General features: G+C 43.6%; 1 protein-coding gene across 1 annotated transcript in view; it reads left to right on the top strand.

Moving 5' to 3' along the window:
- Positions 1-21,141, top strand: part of FBXL17 (F-box and leucine rich repeat protein 17) — a 623,577-nt gene that overhangs the window by 553,141 nt on the left and 49,295 nt on the right. The window contains exon 8 of the mRNA XM_033929147.1: positions 16,681-16,823. Within this exon, the coding sequence (XP_033785038.1) occupies positions 16,681-16,823 (143 nt within the window). The remainder of the gene's footprint in view (positions 1-16,680; positions 16,824-21,141) is intronic.

Raw genomic sequence — 21,141 nt, forward strand, 5'->3', positions numbered from 1 at the left:
TTTTAAAAGTATCTCCCTGTAATTTTGAGTGTCCCCTAGTTTTTGAAATTTTTGATAACAGTAAAAAAATCATTCCACTTGTATTCATTCTGCACCACTCAAGATTTTGTAGACTTCAGTCATATCTCCCCTTAGTCATCTCTTTTCCATGCTGAAGAACCCTAACCTCTTTAGTCTTTCCTCATATGAGAGGAGCTCCATCCCCTTTATCTTGGTTGCTTTTCTTTGAACCTTTTCTAGTTCCGCTATTTCTTTTTTGAGATAAGGCAACCAGAATTGAATGCAGTACGCAAGGTGAAGTTGCACCAAGGAGCGATAACATTCTTAGTTTAGTTTTGTTTACCATCCCTTTCCTAATAATTCCTAACATCTTGTTTGCTTTTTTGGTTGCCGCTGCACATTGGGTTGAAGGTTTCAGCATATTGTCTACATTGATACTCAGATCTTTTTCTCAGATGCTGACCCCTAAGGTGGACCCTAGATTCTGGTAACTATAATTTAGGTTATTCTTCTTAATGTGCATCACTTTGCATTAGTTCACATTAAATTCATCTGCCATTTGGACACTCAGTCTTCCAAGTTCCTAAGGTTTCCCTGCAGTTTTCATAGTCTGTATGTGTTTTAACAATTTTGAACAGTTTAGTGTCATCTGCAAATTTAATCACCTCAGTGGTTGTTCCAATTTTCAGATTATTTATTCTTATGTTAAATAGCACCAATTCCAGAACAGATTCCTGCGGCACTCTACTATTTACTCTCCTCCACTGAGAAAAATGGCTATTTAACCCTACCCTCTGTTTTCTGTCCAATAACCAGTTCCTAATTCACAACTGAACATTGCCTCCTGTCCTATGACTCTTTAATTTTCTCAGGAGCCTCTCAAGAGGAACTTTGTCAAAAGCTTTCTGAAAATATAGATACACTACATCAACCATCTCACCTTTATCCACATGTTTATTAATACCTTCAAAGAAGTCAAGCAAATTGGTGAGTCAAGACCTCCCTTGGCAAAACCCATGCTGACTCTCTCCCATTAAATCATGTTTGTCTACGTGTTTCACAATTTTATTTTATTTTATTATTTTTAGGTGATAGCCTGCCATTCTGCCAGGAAGGCCAAGAGCTGCCCTCCAAGCCACAGAGGTGTGGCCAAAGGCCTGGCATCAGAATTATTTCTTAGAGGGAGCCGTCAGATGGTAACCACCGAACCACTGCCTGGCAGGATGAGCCGAGCACCGCCCAGAGGAGGCTCAAAGCACTGATGGGAACTTCGGAAGGGACGAAACTCTGATGCCTCGATTCCATAGACAGTCTGGGCCTATTAACTAGCATGGATTAGAGCCTGCTGTCCTGCACACTAGCCATGAGGTCATAGAAACATGACGGCAGATAAAGACCAAATGGCCCATCTAGTCTGCCCATCTACAGTAACCATTATCTCATCCAGATCTTTGCCAAACACGAGGTGCCCCTTGAAAGGCAACCCGCTCAATGTCACCCTTGAGGGTGAATCCCCGGACCACTGCTGGACCAACAGCATCCTTGCACGCTGAGATGGAGAAGGCAGACAGTTTGCTAAAGACTTTGAACATATCATAAAGGCCACGTAATCCACCCTTGAGATCAGGAAGGCTAGAGCCCAGGTAACAAGAGCATGAGGATCGTGGCAGAGCTTAGAATGACATGCTCTGGCCACAAAGAAGAGGCCGCTCCGTCAAACAGGCACTTGAGGATAAAATACACTCTGTGAACCTGAACATCCTTTAGTACCACCACCTCCCCCATCACTGGGGAGAGAAACAACCTTCAGGGATACAAAGTGCTGTGTAAAAGCGTCCACCATCAGGTAAAGCTGAGACATGGCCTCGGAGCATCTGACTATGTCAGGAAAAGCAGCAGACTGCGGTCCCTCATTACCCATAAGAGAGAATACCAGAGAGACAGGCTGCCCAACCTCCAGCTCCAACTCCTGGAGGGACTCCAAAATCAAAGCACCAGATTTGTGGGCATGAAATAAGCTCTTAACAAAATGGTATAATGCATTTTTATGGGAGAAGCAGTTCCAGTTTATGTGGCATAAAACTTAGATACACTGAAACAAAAGTTAGGGAATTCATTCTTTCAAACTGGCTCTCCCTTCTTTGCTACAATTCTGGTCACAGACGTGGTCAGGGTCTATACATATACACACATATGTAGATTCAGAAAAGCAGGAAAATACATAGAGACACACACAACAAAACACAATTGGAAATAACTGAGGCATTTTGTGTATACTTTTACCACCCCTGGAAGCTGCTATATCTCATCCCTCATGGACTGCCCCTTAGTTGGCAGTGCACATAGCAACCACTAAAAACATGAAGTACACCTGTTAATCACTAATTCCTGTTTCTGTAGGACAGTGGCACCCTGTGGTTAAACAGTAAAGTTCATCCTTTGAAATTTATTGACCAAGACATTTAATGGATTGATATATTATCACCCTCGGTTTCATTATTTTTCCAAGCAAGCAGCGTGTATGGGTTCCATTCCATTCCAACTGTCTCCTCAGCTCTCCTCTCTCTCTCTTCCCTCCAGGTCAAAGATGCATGCAGAGACAACACACAGGTGTACACATACACAGAGACACGATCATGTGCACAGACAAGCACACAGAGGGATTAGAAAGAAATGTATGTGTGCTCCACATGCTTTCCCCAAATGTCTTTTTTAATTCAACTCCACAAAGAATAACCATGCCTGCTGAGGTAGAGTTATTTTTCTTTGCAAAAAAATAGTCTCTGTAATTTTTGACATTGAGCTGCTTTCCATGATTTTGCATCACAGAATTATTTCATGGCAAACTTAAATGAATTTTCACATGAAAGTTTTCTACTGCAAAGTGTATTTTTTGAAGTGAATTCACAAAAGTGTGTTTCAAGCAAACAATAATAGCACAAAAGACCTGGAGTATGGGACTTTGTGAGTTTGCAAGCTTTCCACACATTCACCTTTCCATAAAAAGTGTTTAATGGAGTTTTTCTTGAATCTAACCCCTTGAAGCATCATGTCACAGATCTCTTATTTTTGAACTTCCACTAAGCAAGATTTACATCTTGTGCATTATTAATACCTTTTAGGTATCTGAATGCATCTATCAAATCTCCCCACTTCCCATTCCTCATTTATAGATCCTGAGGCATGTGTTTTAACTTTATCCTATTTGAACTTTTTCATTTGACATTTTGTGGACTGAATATTGACTTTGGAATACAGCCATATTTTAAGTGTGTAATATATTATTTTCTATGAAACTTGTTTCTCCTATGTAAAGATATTTTATGCTGTAAGCACCTCTGTTTTCTAAGTTTTCATTTGAACAGCACTTCAGCATGGCTTCATTTTGTTTTTAATACTTTACTTGTAACCTAAAATCAATATTTTTGTAACATAGCTAATCTATGCTTCCATAGCTTTTTGTGTTATGTCAAAAATGAAATAGACAAAATACTTAAAAACATTTTTTAGAGGCATACATTCCATACCAATATATACTCGTATTATTCTTGTCTATCTGACCTTTCCAAATCCACATATTTTGAAAGAGATTTTATGGAATGATTTCTAAATCAGATTTCTAGAAAAAATAGTTTAACACTTTTCTTAAGGTGTAGTTTAACACTTTTCTTAAGGTATGTTTGGGAAAAAGGTAAAGCCAAAAGAGAAATACTGAAACCAAAAAATGCTGAAGACCATTATGTGGAAAATAATAAAGAAAACCCAGAAATGCTAAATAAATACTTCTGTTCAGCTCTGTTCTGTATTCACTGACTTGGAGCAGGGCCGTGGATAACTAATGAAAGTACATATCAAAATGAAGTATTCCGGAAGACTGGAAAGTGGCGAATGTTACGTCGATCTTCAAGAAAGGTTCGAGGGGAGATCCGAGAAACTGACCTTGGTACCGGGAGTCTGATCTTGGTACCGGAAAAGATGGTAGAGGCGCTGATAAAGGACCGCATCATTGACCACTTTGACAGGTGAGGTTCGGAAAGCCAAAAGAGAGTATGAAGAGAAGCTAGCCAGGGAAGCAAGAAATTTCAAACCATTCTTCAGATATGTTAAAGGGAAGCAGCCGGCTAGAGAGGAAGTGGGACCGCTGGACGACGGAGACAGGAAGGGAGTGGTGAAGGAGGAGAAGGTAGTGGCAGAAAGGCTTAACATGTTCTTCTCGTCTGTGTTTACAAACGAAAACACGTCCAACATACCGGAACCTGAGCAATTCTTCAACGGAAGTCAGGCAGAAAAATTAACATCCATAGAAGTGAGCCTTGAGGACGTTCGTAGGCAGATAGAAAAACTAAAAACTGACAAATCCCCGGGTCCGGATGGCATACATCCAAGGGTTCTGAAGGAATTAAAGGATGAGATAGCGGAACTACTGCAGCAAATTTGCAACTTATCCCTGAAAACAGGCGAGATCCCGGAAGATTGGAAGATAGCCAACGTTACGCCCATCTTTAAAAAGGGATCAAGAGGTGACCCGGGAAACTACAGGCCGGTGAGCCTGACTTCGGTTCCGGGGAAAATGGCAGAAGCACCGATAAAAGAAAACATCGATCAACATTTTGAAAAACATGAACTTCTGATAACCAGCCAGCATGGTTTCTGCAAGGGAAGATCGTGCCTAACGAACTTATTGCACTTCTTCGAAGGGATCAACAAATGGATGGACAAAGGAGACCCCATAGACATCATATATCTAGATTTCCAAAAAGCCTTTGACAAGGTGCCCCATGAACGTCTACTCCGGAAACTGAAGAACCATGGGGTGGAAGGAGACGTACATAGATGGATCAGAAACTGGTTGGAGGGTAGAAAACAAAGGGTAGGAGTGAAGGGTCACTACTCCGACTGGAGGAGGGTCACGAGTGGTGTCCCGCAGGGCTCGGTGCTCGGGCCGCTGCTATTTAATATCTTCATAAATGATCTAGAAACAGGGACGAAGTGCGAGATAATAAAATTTGCGGACGACACCAAATTATTTAATGGAGCTCGGACTACAGAGGACTGCGAAAAGTTGCAAAGGGACTTAAACAAATTAGAAGAATGGGCGGCGAAATGGCAGATGAAGTTCAACATTGAGAAATGTAAAGCATTACATGTGGGGAGCAGAAACTCGGGGTACAACTATAAAATGGGAGGGATGTTATTGAATAAGAGTACCCAGGAAAGGGACTTGGGGGTAATGGTGGACATAACAATGAAGCCGTCGGCACAGTGTGCAGCGGCCGCTAAGAGAGCGAATAGAATGCTTGGTATAATCAAAAAGGGTATTACAGCCAGAATGAAAGAAGTTAACCTGCCGTTGTATCGGGCGATGGTGCGCCCGCATTTGGTGTACTGCGTCCAATATTGGTCACAGTATCTTAAGAAGGATATGGCATTAGTCGAGAGAGTTCAAAGGAGAGCAGCACGTCTGATAATAGGTATGGAAAACCTGTCATATTCTGAGAGATTGGAGAAGCTGGGTCTCTTTTCCCTGGAGAAGAGGAGACTTAGAAGGGATATGATAGAGACTTACAAGATCATGAAGGGCATAGAGAGAGTAGAGAGGGACAGATTCTTCAAACTTTCGAAAAATAAGAGAACAAGAGGGCATTCGGAAAAGTTGAAAAGAGACAGATTCAAAACAAATGCTAGGAAGTTCTTCTTTACCCAACGTGTGGTGGACACCTGGAATGCGCTTCCAGAGGACGTTATAAGGCAGAGTACGGTACTGGGGTTCAAGAAAGGATTGGACAAATTCCTACTGGAAATGGGAATAGAGGGGTACAGATAGAAGTTTACTGCACAGGTCCTGGACCTGTTGGGCCGCCGCGTGAGCGGACTGCTGGGCACGATGGACCTCGGGTCTGACCCAGCAGAGGCATTTCTTATGTTCTTATGTTCTTATGACAGATACGATCTGATGAGGATTAGCTAGCACGGCTTCAGCAAAGGAAGATCTTGCTTGACAAACTTGCTGCACTTCTTCGAAGGAGTTAACAGGCAGATAGACAAGGGCGACCCGGTTGACATTGTATATCTGGATTTTCAGAAGGCGTTTGACAAGGTCCCGCATGAACGACTACTTTGAAAAATTGCGAGCCATGGAATCGAGGGTGAAATACTCACGTGGATTAAAAACTGGTTGGCAGATAGGAAACAGAGAGTGGGGGTAAATGGACGATACTCGGACTGGAAAAGCATCACGAGTGGAGTGCTGCAGGGTTCGGTGCTAGGACCCGTGCTCTTCAACATATTTATAAATGACCTGGTATGACGAGCGAGGTGATCAAATTTGCAGATGATACAAAGTTATTCAGAGTAGTGAAGACACAGAAGGATTGCGAAGACCTGCAACGTGACATAAACATGCTCGAGAAATGGGCTGCCACATGGCAAATGAGGTTTAACGTGGATAACGTGTATGGTGATGCATGTCGGTAATAAAAATCTTATACACGAATACAGGATATTCAGTGCAGTATTCGGAGAGACCCCCCCCAGGAAAGAGACTTGGGAGTACTGGTCGACAAGTCAATGAAGCCGTCTGTGCAAAGCGCGGCGGTGGCGAAAAGGGCGAACAGAATGCTAGAAATGATTAAGAAGGGGATCACAAACAAATCGGAGAAGGTTATCATGCCACTGTACTGGGCCATGGTACGCCCTCACCTGGAATACTACATCCAGCACTGGTCGCTGTACATGAAGAAGGACAAGGTACCACTTGAAAGGGTCCAGAGAAGAGTGATAAAATTGTTAAGGGGCTGGAGGAGTTGCCGTACAGCGAGAGATTGGAGAAACTGGGCCTCATCCCTTGAAAAGAGAAGACTGAGAGGGGAAATGATAGAAACATTCAAGGTACTGAAAGGAATAGACTTAGTAGATAAAGACAGGTTGTTCACCCACTCCAAGGTAGGGAGAGCAATAGGGCACTCTCTGAAGTTAAAAGGGGATATATTCCGTATAAACGTAAGGAAGTTTTTCTTCACCCAGAGAGTGGTGGAAAACTGGAACGCTCTTCCAGAGCCTGTTATAGGGGAAAACACCCTCCAGGGATTCAAGACAAAGTTGGACAAATTCCTGCTAAATCGGAACGTACGCAGGTGAGGCTAGACTCAGTTAGGGCACTGGTCTTTGACCTAAGGGCCGCCGCGGAAGCGGACTACTTGTCTGACCCAGCAGCAACAATTCTTATGTTCTTATGAGATACAGCACCATTCATGGAACTGGATATGTGTTAAGAACTTGCAAGGCTGAAAGTGAACAAAAGGTGAACAGAATCAAACTGCCATGAAGAAGTACCTGAAGGGCTGTCAGGTAAGATTTACCTCTATGCGGATGATATCAAAATCTGCAAAAGAGTAGACACCCCTGATGGTGTGAATAACATGAGGAAGAATGTGGCAAAGCTCAAAGAAGGGTCTGGAATTTGCCAGCTAATATTTAATGCTAAGAAATGCGAGGTCATGCATTTGGGCTGCAAAAACCCGTGGGAACGGTACAGTTTAGAGGATGAAGAACTTTTATGCATAAAGGAGGTGCGGAACTTGGATGTTATAATATGTGATGATCTTAAGGTAGCCAAACAGGTTGAAAAGGCAATGGTGAAAGCTAGAAGGATTCTAGAATGCATAGGGAGAGGTATGTGCAGTAGGGAAAAAGAGATATTGATGCCCCTGTATAAGACTCTGGTGAGACCTAATTTAGAATATTGTGTACAATTCTGAATACCACACCTTCAAAAAGGTATAAATAGGATGGAGTCAGTCCAAAGGAAGGCTACTAAAACGGTTGGTGGTCTTCGTCAGAAGGCATATGAAGACAGACTTAAATATCTCAGTATGTATACTTTGGAGGAAAGGCGGGAGAGAGGAGATATGATAGAGATGTTTAAATACCTACATAGAAACATGATGGCAGATAAAGACCAAATGGCCATCTAGTCTGACGATTCGCAGTAACCATTATCTCTTTCTCTTTCTCTTTCTGAGAGATCCCACTTGCCTATCCCAGGCCCTTTTGAATTCAGATACAATCTCTATCTCCACCACCTCTTCTGGGCGACTGTTCCATGCTTCTACTACCCTTTTTGTAAAAAAGAATTTCCTTAGATTACTCTAGAGCCTATTACCTCTTAACTTCATCCTATGCCCTCTCATTGCAGAGTTTCCTTTCAAATTAAAGAAACTCGACTCGTGCACATTTACATTACGTAGGTATTTAAACATCTCTGTCATATCTCCCCTTTCCCACCTTTCCTCCAAAGTATACAGGTTGAGATCTTTAAGTGTGTCCCCCATATTGCCACATACCATTTTAGTAGCCTTCCTCGTGACCGACTTCATCCTTTTTATATCTTTTTGAAGGTGCGGCCTCCAGAATTGTACACAATATTTCACTAAGTTTCAAATATTCAAAAATATTTAGAATTATGTACCTGAAATCCTGTCAGGTACTTAATTCTAAATATTTTTGAATATTTGTAGGTTAATGAAATGGTTATTGTTATAAATGGATCATGTAGTAAAATGATGCTTATAGATCACTGGTCCCCCAACCCTGTCCTGGAGGACCACCAGGCCAATCAAGTTTTCAGGATAGCCCTAATGAATATGCATGGAGCAGATTTGCATGCCTGTCACTTCCATTATATGCAAATCTCTCTCATGCATATTCATTAGGGCTAGCCTGAAAACCCAATTGGCCTGGTGGTCCTCCAGGACAGGGTTGGGGACCACTGTTATAGATGATTGGAATTTGAAAACCTGATGTAGTTACAGCTCCTGATGACGCTGTAATAGCAAAACGTGGTGCTGTGTTGGGCTGACTGGTCACAGTTTGGATAAAAACAGAGAAGGCATTTCAACTTTGTCTTGCTATATCCATAATATTACGTCCAAGGAGTGCAACAAGTAATAAGTACAGCTGAAAATCCTCATGAACTTTTATTGAGAAGGACTTTTACCAGACTCCAGGTTTTCTACTGTTGTTGTGAAAGCTTCAGCGGTTTAATATGTTGTATTGTCTATACGTGAAGTGTGGATCCAATTAATTAAATTGTAATGAAAAGTGTTGCTTATGATGTTTTGATATAATAAATATTTATTCAGGCAAAGCTTCTGTTTTTGTATAGTGAATACATTATATTCTATGGACGTGTTAGCATTTAGCGCACACTAAATCGGCTAGCACGCCTTAGTAAAAGACCCCCAAAATCATAAAAAATATACATAAATACATATACTATTGACCAAATCACATATATCTTTATATATGACTTGTTTGACACCAGAAACTTTAGGCATCATATATAGAATATGGCCCTGAGTGCATACATTTTTACTCAAAGTTTCACGGAATTTTTAAATATAGGAGCATAAAAAGTTGATGGTAAAAGGGGTAGATTTAGGGTGGGAAAAAGAAGTTACACGCTTAGCACTGATTTTCAGCATTAAGCTCATACATTAGACTTGTAAATCTAGGCAAACAGATGGCAGGCTTAAATTTATGAGCATAACTTTTATGCTTCTAACTTAAGATGAATTCTTAAATGAAACTTTAGACTCCTAAGTTTGGCTGAAAATAGGGCACAAATTTAAGAGCCTAACTGAGGAACAAAAATGTAGCAGCATAGCTTTTTATCAGTTTCTAGAAAAAAACATGATTCTTTTGACTTGTGAAGGAATTTTTTTCCGCTGGTCTACTCCTAAGGTAAATAGATCCATTGATATAATCAGTCATCTATTCTAAAATTATCATGTTTAGTGGGGGAGTTTATTAAGCAGCGTAGAGCCTTAAGTCGTGTTAATTGGCCCTTAATGTGATTTAAACAGTCTTAACATCGCTTGACTAAAAATACTGCAGCAATATTTAAGTTGTTGAAGATTACAAACAAATTATATGCAAAACAAATACCTGTTATGCATCTCATTACTATGTAAATTTATAAATGTCATTTGTGGCCCAGAAATCATGTAAAAAAAAAGTTGTGGTTATTTTACCTCCCAGGAGCATGAGGCCTCTAAGCTGCAGCCCAATGCTCCCAAGCTAATGTGGCAGGGTCCTTCCCAGGTTCAGGGCCCCCACCAGGTTGCCCATATCCCACATCATACCTCCCACTCCCTGCACCTTATAATTAGTACTTGCCCCCTCAAAGGACTACTTTGCTATTATTGGTGGTCTAGGGTGACTCAGAGGGTCTTTATGGACCCCCCTGGGGGGCCCAATCCAAATTTGAAAACAGTAAATTTAAACCTAATAAGAGAATTAACATGAAACAGTAACAAAATATATGCATTTAACAGATATACTACTGAAACACCTAATAAACACACATTAGAACATTCAAATAACATAAATACGAGGCTAAAGCTTTTCTATACTACAGCTTACCATGTAGCCGAGGAGCAAAGTGCAGATGTATAGATGAGGACAAGATGTTCTAGCTGGTTAGTATAGTAATACCAAATGAGCCTTTACTACCTATAAAATGGGTAGTGGTAAGAGCTCATGTGGTAAAAATTTTTAATAGCACTAATGGCAACTTTATGGCCATTCATATAAAAAATACAAAAATGCCATTTTTACAGTTCTGACAAAAATGGTATTAGCGCATGAAAGAAACCTTTTAACAGTACCATAGAAAAAGGACTTCTTAATTTTTCTTTCAATAGTATTGTTTATAACTGGGATTTCAGCATTATATATAACCTTACAGAAACTATCTATAATAATAAAACGCTAAGCACGCATGCGCACTCGCGCCGCGTGTTCCTTGATCTGTCGGGATGTGGCGGCATGAGTGGGCATGCACTAGATGGCGCGGCATGAGGGGCCGGTACTTAGGGGAAAGAGAGCAGGCCTGGGATTCGGCCGGCCCTGGCCAGGCAAGACCCCCCTTCCCCGCCGCACCCAGGCCCTGGCGGGTCCCGCTGGCAGAGGCGGAAAGAGATCTAAGCCCACAACTCCCAGCTCTAGATGACAAAGTTCATCGTTGCACTCAGGCCGGCAGAGGCAGAAAGAGATCTAAGCCCTCAACTCCCGGCTCCGGATGACAAAGTTCATCGCTGCACCCAGGCCCCGGCGGTCCCCGCCAGCAGAAGCGGAAAGAGATCTGTCTCTCGAACCGCACCAGGCGGAGATCGAGAGAGGAGCCGCGGCGTCAGCTTTGAATTTAAAAATTTGTAGCGAGAGAGCCCGATTGCGCATGCCCACGACATATCCCCTGTTCCTACCTGCTTGCTAACAGCTCCGTAAAAAGAAAAAGGAAAAAAAAAAGGATCTGGAGCAGGGCTCAGCATAACACAGCTCTTCATATCCTGCCACTGTGTGAGCGCAGGGACAGAGATCGAGAGATGATTACTTTATAAACAAGCTCGCCACTTTTTTGCTGAAAAGAAATATACTGTATATTAATCACACCCATAAAGAGTGGCACTGGATTTTTTATATTATTATTTTACTTTATGGTGCTGAATAAAATCTTTTTGATGTCTGTCTGTAGTGAAAATCAAATTCTCATATTTCAAGCCAGTGGTATTGCAGCTGCTCCTCCTGGCACCTCCTATGGTTTTATCCCTTTTATTATTTTATTGAAGATAGGACTTTTAGAGTTGTAGAAAATAATTGTATCTATAATAATAAAATGCTAAGCGCGCATGCGCACTCTCACCGCGTGTTCCCTGAGATCTGATCTGTTGGGATGTGCTGGCAAGAGTGCGCATGCGCGCTTACTACGTCACCCCAGGTGAGCGAATGCGGAGTCCTGCCGTCGCCTTCCCGAGCCTGCTACTTACTGTTACCATGGACAGGGAGAGAGACAGAAAGAAAGACAGACAGGGGGAAGGCAGAGCAACAGAAAGAAAGAAAGGGGGCAGGGAGAGAGACAGAAAGAAAGAAATGCCTAAGTCTACACATCTATTCTAGCACCCGTTATTGTAACGGGCTAAAAAACTAGTTCTTAAATATAATGCTTTGATCTAGTGTGGTAGAATTCTAATTGGGGTGCATAGAAGTGTTTTATTTCCATTTTATTTTTGAAATCCTTTATAGTTTTTTGGGGACTTCGTTATCTTTTTTTTTTTTTAAATTAACTATGGCATACATATTCATGGAAGTAATGGTTAGTACCATAAAAAGAATGTTAAAAAAACATTATCTGGTACTGTTTAGAGAAATAATTGATTTCTACTGAATGCATAAACCTATACTCAGGTTAAAAATTTTAAATTCTAATGCATCGGTCTTAAAGGCTTCTACCATTAAGGATGCATTAAATTTAATAAACCAATAGCAGTTTGTTTTAAGCATCCATATAAATATTTATAGGATTAGAGGTTTCCAGATGGTGTCAGTCATACAATATTGATAGACTTCTTCCACCAAGTTTAAACAGCTGGCAACTAAAATGAACAGGTCTTGAACATGCAATGTAAGGTTGATGGGATGAACAGAAACTAGAGCAGAATCTCTGAGGTTTTCTGTCCTTAAGGTCCATTGTTGATTTGTTATGTATTTTGCTGATGTTTATTAATGACTACATTAAACCTAAATCACACGCCCATTTTTGTCAAACCAGCTTTGAATATGAGCATCATTCTGGGCTCCTTTTACGAAGCCGCGTTAGCGGTTTAACGCGCGTAATAGCGCGCGCTAATTTGCCGGCTGCGCTAGCCGCTACCGCCTCCTCTTGAGCAGGCGGTAGTTTTTCGGCTAGCGCGGGGGTTAGTGCGCGCTAAAAAGGTGCGTGCGATAAAGCCGCTAACGCGGCTTCATAAAAGGAGCCCTTTATTAAATGAAACTTTCATAAGAACATAAGCAGTGCCTCCGCCGGGTCAGACCATAGGTCCATCCTGCCCGGCAGTCCGCTCCCGCGGCGTCCCAAACAGGTCACCACCTGTCTGAATCACCAGAAGGGGCTCCCTTGCCACCTTGGTTTCTCATTGAAGTCCTATCTTCCCATCGAAGTCCTAACCCTCCGGTCTTGCACATGCACGACCTGGTTGGGTTTCTATACTTATTACCTGGTTAGCTTTCTATACTTGTGTTACATCCCATCTCCTCCCTCAGTATCCCACGATCCCTTTATCCCTCAGGAATCCGTCCAATCCCTGTTTGAATCCCTGTACCGTACTCTGCCTGATCACTTCCTCCGGTAGCGCATTCCAAGTGTCCACGACCCTTTGGGTGAAAAAAAACTTCCTTGCATTTGTTTTGAACCTATCTCCCTTCAGTTTCTCCGAATGCCCCCTCGTACTTGTTGTCCCCTTCAGTCTGAAGAATCTGTCCCTATCCACCCTCTCTATGCCCCTCATGATCTTGAAGGTCTCTATCATATCTCCCCTGAGCCTCCTTTTTTCCAGAGAGAAGAGCCCCAGCCTATCCAACCTCTCGGCGTATGGGCAGTGTTCCAGCCCTTTTACCAGTTTCGTTGCTCTCCTTTGGACTCTCTCAAGTACCGCCATGTCCTTCTTGAGGTGCGGCGACCAATACTGAACGCAGTATTCCAGATGTGGACGCACCATCGCTCGATGATAGCATTTTGCCACTGACCATTCTCTTCCTTATTACTTTTTAGTCAAATGAAATTAGATCCTGTGAAATAACTTAAACAATAAGGGGCTCATAATCGAAAGAGAAATGCGTCCAAAAACTGGCTTAAGTCGGCACTTGGACAAACATTTCTCAAAAATGTCCAAGTGCCGATACTAAAAGCGGGTTTTGGATGTATTTCTAAATGGCCTAGGCCTTCATAGTGTCACTGAACGACCAAAGTTAAACGGGGTGTTTTGGGAGGAGTGTCTTGGGCTGCACGTGGGCCGGCTTAGACTTAGTTGTACAGCATGTTAAGTTATACAGCCCACGATCGACAAAACTTGGACATTGTGACTTAGACCATGTAAAACATGGTTAAGTCACAAAAACCCATCTAAAGTGACCAGATACGCACTGCAAACACATAAAACAGACCCCCCCCACACACTACCCCAGTGATCACCGACCCCTCCCCCCATAAAAATATTAATCACACCTTTAAAATTCAGCCTCCAGACCATCATCACCTGGCATAGGAAAGCCTAGTCGTCCAGCACAGAGGCAGCTTAAGTCATCTTGGGGGTAGGTTAGGGACCCATCAAGAGGAGGACCCATGCCCATAAGCCCCTGTAATCTCTGCATTGATACTTAAACATGTGCATTCTCCTATACACCCCCAAAACCCTTTTTTACTGGCATATAAGTGGCTCCTGCAGCCATAAGGGCTATTGGGGTGGTAGATAAGTGGGTCTAGTGGATTCTAGAGGTGGTTTGGGCGGCTCACCATAACCTATAAGGGAGCTGTAGTGAGGAGAAGACATGGCACCCTTTTTGTGAAGTTCACAGCAGTGCCCTGTAAGGTACCCCACTATTTAGGTACCATGTCTGGGTGTGTAGTCCATCACTTTGCAGACCCCTCCCACGTCCAGCAGGGCTTGTTCTAGGCGTTTTGGACTTGGACAAAAAGTTGGATGAAAATGTGGTATAAAGATGAACGATTTAGCGACTTGGATGATCAGATTGGCAGAATGTATAATTAGACGATTTTCGAAATGAAAAAAAAGTTGGACGTATTTTTCAAAAATGTGTCTTAAGCTGTTTTTTGCTTTAGACGGCTTGCGAGATGAACGTAAACGGACTTAGACGTCCCTTTCGATTATGCCCCTCCACTTTTTTTCCTTGGAATTTAGATCTACCATAAGTTTATATTCAATTTATAGGCTCAAAAGATTTTTATGGTGTTAGCAATTATTCCATTAAATGGACAAGGTCTCTTTAACATTCTGAGTATTCACTAAAGCCAGGATTCTCTAATTGGCGCCTAAACTCAGTAAAAAAAAAAAAAGTTGAAATTATGTTTTTAACTGAATTTCAAAGTGTCCAAAAATAATCAGTGCCAGAATCATACCTCCATAGGTGCTTTAGGCCGCCTAACACCACTATGGGTATGGCTAATGCCAGAAGTGGCACCTACCTTTACTAGAGGCATGATTCCATACCTGGGCCTAAGGCCATAAGCTGCTTTGTGCATTCATAGGTCACTGAAGTGTAAACTGAAAGGTTAGCAAAAGAACTGTTCTATTGGCAAAATTATCACTAAAGAAAATTAGCTGAGTTTTCTAAAACAGGGTTTCTCAAGTTGCAGTACACATACCCTAGGGAGTACGCAGACCGCCTGTTGGTGTACGCGGGCTGACTGCCGCCAACCCCTCACCCGCCGCCGCTGCTACTGCTCCCCATCCCCTACTGTTGCCCGCCATCCGCCGCCGCAGCTCGCTGCCACAACTTTAGGAAGGGAAGGGCCAGCCACATGCCTCTATTGCACACCGCTGGCCCACAAGCCTTCCCCCAACGTCAATTTAGACATCGGAGAGAAGGTCCGGGCCAGCCAATCGTGGTATTACAGCATAGCATGTTTAGCTATCAATGTTAAGTCAGCACACACGCTATTTTTTACACCTCATTTCTCTGATGAAGTATACTTCCCCCTCCCCATTCGCGGTTTCCCTACTCGCGATTTCACATAATCGCAATTTTTTTGGGGGGGAGGGAAAAAAAAACATATTTTTGTCTTCCCCCTGATATCCTGACATTACCTGGTGGTCTAGCTGGTTTTTGGGGCAGGAGCGATCTTCCTACGCTCCTGCCCCGTGCAGATAGTCATTAGGAAATGGCTGTGGGGAGTTCCCCTAGTCTCTCGAGAGACTACGGGAACTCCCCACAGCCATTTCTTAATGGCTATCTGCACGGGGCAGGAGCGTAGGAAGATTGCTCCTGCCCCGAAAACCAGCTAGACCACCAGGTAAGGCCGGGATGCTAGGGGAAAGCGGAAGGGAGGCGGGGGTGGGTCAGAGCCGGATATTCACGTTTTTTCACCATTCGCGGTCCGACTCTGCCCCTATCCCCCGCGAATAACGAGGGAGAAGTGTAATGAAACGAGACTTGTTGGAAGAGGTGTCGCTGTAACAAATGATAAGACAAGTTAAATTTTGTTTTACAAAATAAGAAAACTGAATAGCATAGTAAAGGATCCGATGAGGATTGCCGTCCAATCATGTTAGATTATGTGACTGGCAGTCTAATGAGCCTTAAAAACAGCATATTTCTACATTGTTTCAATTATTTTTACGTTGTTTCAATGATATTTTGTAGCTATTAAGATATGTTGGGCCATTTGTATGTATAAATTATGCACAAGCCTTTTAAATGACCTTCTCCTTAACTAACATGTGTGAGCTGATACTCTCTCCCTCAGGTCTCAAACAGAATGATCAAATATATACCCAAGAAATGCGAATGAATCATAAATTACAGTCTAATGATAAAGTGGAGAAGTAAGAGAAAGGGAGGATAATACCTTAGAGTGAGTAAAAGGTGATAGGCAGTGGACTTTTACGACTGATACAAGTAATTTTAGGCGATCTAGAAATATTAGAAATAAATAAAATAATTAACTTATCTATTTTTACCGCCTTTTGAAGAAATTCACCTAAGGTGGTATATAGCAACTTAAGAAAGCCAAGTGTCTATTGAGTCTTATGTGTGTTAACTAGACAAATATTAAAACTTTATTCATTCATATTTATCTTTTTTTTTTTTTTTTTTTTTTTTTTACAGCTCTGATAGCTATTGGACGATACAGCTTGACTATAGAGACTGTGGATGTTGGATGGTGTAAAGAAATTTCAGATCAGGGAGCCACTCAGATTGCACAAAGCAGCAAATCTCTCAAATATTTGGGACTCATGAGATGTGATAAGGTAAGATAGTTCATTGCGAAGATCTTCTGCATGTGTACATCTGTAGAAGATCTATTGTACATTTTAATTTTATTTTCTGTTACAACCAGATCCATAAAAGGTGGTCATTATTACCATATGGTTGTTTAGTTAGTGGACTTAATTTCACAGCAAGCAAGGATTTAAGACAAGGTCAGTAGAGTTAGTTCAGCAAACATAAATTGTATATTAATTCTCTGACTTTATATTACCTACAACTAAAACCACATGATAAAATTGGAAACAGGACAAAATGTTGAATGGATGGTAGGAAAAATTTCAGGCTCTAATGCTATGACCAGAGGGAGGAACAAAGGTCATATTAAAATCTGCCTATTTGTTCTCTCTTGCTGCCCTCTCAATAGTACAGTCAAGAATTCAGTACTTTAGTGGGTTTGGCTTCTTTGAGCAGGAAGTTGATTTCCACGGAGCAGCTGGTCCCATTGATGTTGGTGTAACACTTGAGTCCTGTTTGCCCCACAGCTTCTCAGCGTGATATGCTAGTGAAGTAGTGGCTGCCTTGAATGAAAAAAAAAAGTCATAATTCGTCAGGGCCTGGGATAGGCATGTGGGATCTCTCAGAGAGAGAAAGAGATAATGGTTACGGTGCATGGGTAACATGACCATTTATTTTTTCATCAAAACGGGACATCTATTAATTGTCAGTCCCACCCCCAATCCCGCCCTAGCCCCGTTCCCCAATCCCGCCCCCCATTTCTTCCATTCATTTATCATGTACACATAATTTCTTATTAATTCATAATGGTAACCATAAAATTTTTTAAAAAACTACAAAGCACACTATACGCAGAGAAAATGTTAATTATCATTTATATTTGGGGGGGTTCAAAGATGACTTTAAAATATGCAGTGTCACCTCAGTAACTATAGAAAAATAGACAAATATAGTGCAAAATATAGACAGCAGATATAAATTCTCAAAACTGACACATTTTGATCACTAAATTGAAAATAAAATGATTTTTCCTACCTTTGCTGTCTGGTGATTTCATGAGTCTCTGGTTGCATTTCCTTCTGACTGTGTATCCTTTCTTTCATTTCTTTCTTTTTGCACTCAGGCCCAACAATTGTCCCTTTCTATTCCCTCCTTTCTTCCTATGTCCTTAGTGCCCCCAGTGCCTCCTTCCTTTGTCCTTAGTGCCCCATCCTATGTCCTTAGTGCCCCTTCCTTTGTCCTTAGTGCTCCTTCCTATGTCCTTAGTGCCCCCAATGCCTCCTTCCTATGTCCCCCTCACTGCCTTCCAGACTTTGTCCCACTCCCACCCCCGAAGCCAGCCTGCCTGCCTACCTCCCTCCCTGCCGCGCCAAAGCCAGCCTGCTTGCCTGCCTACCTTCTTCCCTCCCTGCGGTGGAAAAAAAAAAAAGCCTCCCTCCTTCCTTTCACCCCCCGGTCCGCCGCCGCCGCTGCTGCTGATTGCCAGGCTCTCTCCTTACCTCCCTGCTGCTGCTGCTTTCCCACATGCTTCTGATGCTGATGGAATAAGTTCTCCCCACTCCATCATCTGCCCTCTTCTCTCTCTCTCTCCCTTATTCCCACTTCCATCATCTGTCCATCTAACCTCTCCCTCTCCTTCACCTTCACGGGTCACCTTTCCAATGTTTACTTTGTCAAATGGGCCCCGTCATTGATGGCGCAAATATTATCTTGTAAGCGCTTGGCCCAAAGCTTCCCCTCTGACGCGAGCCTCCAAGGAGGAAACAGCATCTTTCCTCCCCTCTCACCCATCCCCTTGTGCCTTCCCTCGTAGCATCTTTCTATCCCTCTCTCTTATCCCCCCCCCCAAAACAGAACTCTTGAGCAGTATCTGTCTATCTGTCCCATGACCCCTTGAAGTAGAACTCGAGCAGCATATTTCTCTCCCCCCCCCCCGAAGCAGAACCTTTGCACAGCATTTTTCTATGCCTCCCTCCCATCCCCCGTGCAGTAGAATCCTTGAGCAGCATCTTTCCATTCCCTCCCCCCTGCCGCCAATGCTACTGCCGCTGTGCAGCTGAACCCCACTGACCCTTCCATTCAACCCTCCCACTGCAAGACGACTGCAAACCTCCCGGCTCCAGCAGCGTCGGCAGCTGCAGCACTCTAAACACGCTGCTTTGCGGCCTTTTACCAACTTTATTCCTTCTGCCGTGTTACTGATGATGTCATCAGTGATGCAGCAGAGGAAATCAGGGCGGTAGAAGGCAGCGAAGCAGTGTATTTAGAGTGCTGCGGCTGCTGATGCTGCTGGAGCCGAGAGGTTTGTTGTCATCTCACGGTGGGAGGGTTGGATGGGAGGGAGAGATGGGAGGGTCAATGGGTGGTCGGCTGCACCGGGGAGGGGGGCGACGAACACGACGCTGCTGCCGGCAAATCCAGCGAGGGTGGGGAGAAATGCGAGGACCCAAACGAGGGAGGCTTTTTTTTTTTTGCGCGGTAGGGAGGGACAGGAAACGATTGCTTGTCTCATAGTTCCCGCGCACAGCTTCAGGACGCTGTCCCTGAAAACAGGACATTTTGGCGTCCCGAAGCTGTGTATGGGGACAATGAGACAGGGGATCTAAAAATGTGATGGTCCCGTTCAAAACAGGACATATGGTCACCTTATGCATGGGCAGACTAGTTGGGCCATTATCTGCCGTCATGTTTCTAGGTTTCTATCAGCAGCACAGAGAGAAGCTGTCCTAAGAATCTTTCACTGCAGTTGAGCTCAGAAACACTCAAGTGTTTGCTCTGATGTGAAAAACTGATGTGAAAAAACTGGTCCCCGATATCGGACCAGTTTACTGATTCTACCTATAGAAAGGGATTTTAGAAATTGGGGATTGTTGTGGACTTAAACAAGGTAGAAGAGAACTGATATGAGGAGATAACAGCTTATAAGCTGATGGGTGCTTAAATCTTCAGTAGCCACTTCAGATTCTCTTTGGTATGCTATAAAAGTATTAGACCCTGCAATGATGAGGGTAGGGTTTACATGTGACTAATGAAGTTCAGGCAAGGATGTTTGGTTAGATTAGTTTATTAAAATGTTCTTAATTATTTATTTTTTATTTATATTCCACATATCCTACAATTCTACGTGGATTACAAATTATTCAGGTACTCAAGCATTTTTCCCTATCTGTCCCAGCGGGCTCACACTCTATCTAATGTACCTGGGGCACTGGAGAATTAAGGCCTAGATTCACTAAACCTCCAAACCATGTGCGATCCGTTTCCATTTGCATGCCGGCCGACGAATTCAGTAAAGGCCTGCATGCAAATGGGGACAATCGTTAACAAGCCCCTACCCACGGCCAGAGCGATCCTTCTCATGCGCACATCCTGACAGTAGTGACAGGAGAAGCAGCCTCCTGTCACTGCTGTCAGGGCTCAGCCCAGCCCAGATCTCTCTTGCCTGCTCCCGGACTCTATTGCTCTCTGCCGCCGTTCCCTGCAGTGCAAGCCTGTGGTTTTAAAGCGGGCCTGCAATTTGGAGAACAGCAGCAGAGAGCAGGAGAGTCCAGGAGCAGGCAAGAGAGATCAGGGCAGGCAGGAGAGATCGTGGCCTGGGAGGGTGCCGGCCCTGCCTGACACCCTCCCCCCCCCCAGGCCACGATCTCTCCTGTCTGCCCTGCTCTGCCCCGATCTCTCCCTCACCCCCCTCCCGGCACGGCCCTCGCGGCACAGCCCACCCACCCCCAACACCAAAAAGTTAGGAGCAGGAGTGGTGCTCAGTCCCTCCTGCTCAAAGGCCTCCCACCCCCCGGCCCACCTCTGGTCAGCCCAGGCAGTTTGGCCCGGTACCTTTGAAATAGCTGGGAGCAGGAGGGGTGCCCGGTCCCTCCTGCTCCTGCCGCCAAGGAGATCTATATTCAGGAGCAGGAGGGGTACCCGGACCCTCCTGCTCCTTCCGCCAAGGAGATCCGCATTTTCAGGAGCAGGAGGGGTGGCCGGACCCTCCTGCTCTTACGACGATCTTCGGAAGCAGGAGTAAAGTCTTCCTACTTCTGCTCCCCGGGGCTGCTGCTGCGCAATAGCGGCCTTAGGCCCCACCCCAGCGCATCATCTGATGCATGGGGAGGGGCCTAAGGCACCGATTGGTTGAGGCGCCTCAGTGATAGGAGGCTGTTTCCCATGTCACTGCTGTTAGGGCTCTGCGCATGTATCAGTCGCTCACTGAGCAAATGAGTTGGTGGGTTTACATGCAAATCATTTGCACCTCCATGCAAATCATTTGCTTGCAAACTTGATAGTGAATCAATCGTTGTTGGAAAATTGGCCAACAGCAATTGAGTCACTATCTTTAGTGAATCTAGC

Source organism: Geotrypetes seraphini, chromosome 1 (assembly GCF_902459505.1).
Source record: "Geotrypetes seraphini chromosome 1, aGeoSer1.1, whole genome shotgun sequence".
In the NCBI taxonomy this organism is placed as follows: domain Eukaryota; kingdom Metazoa; phylum Chordata; class Amphibia; order Gymnophiona; family Dermophiidae; genus Geotrypetes; species Geotrypetes seraphini.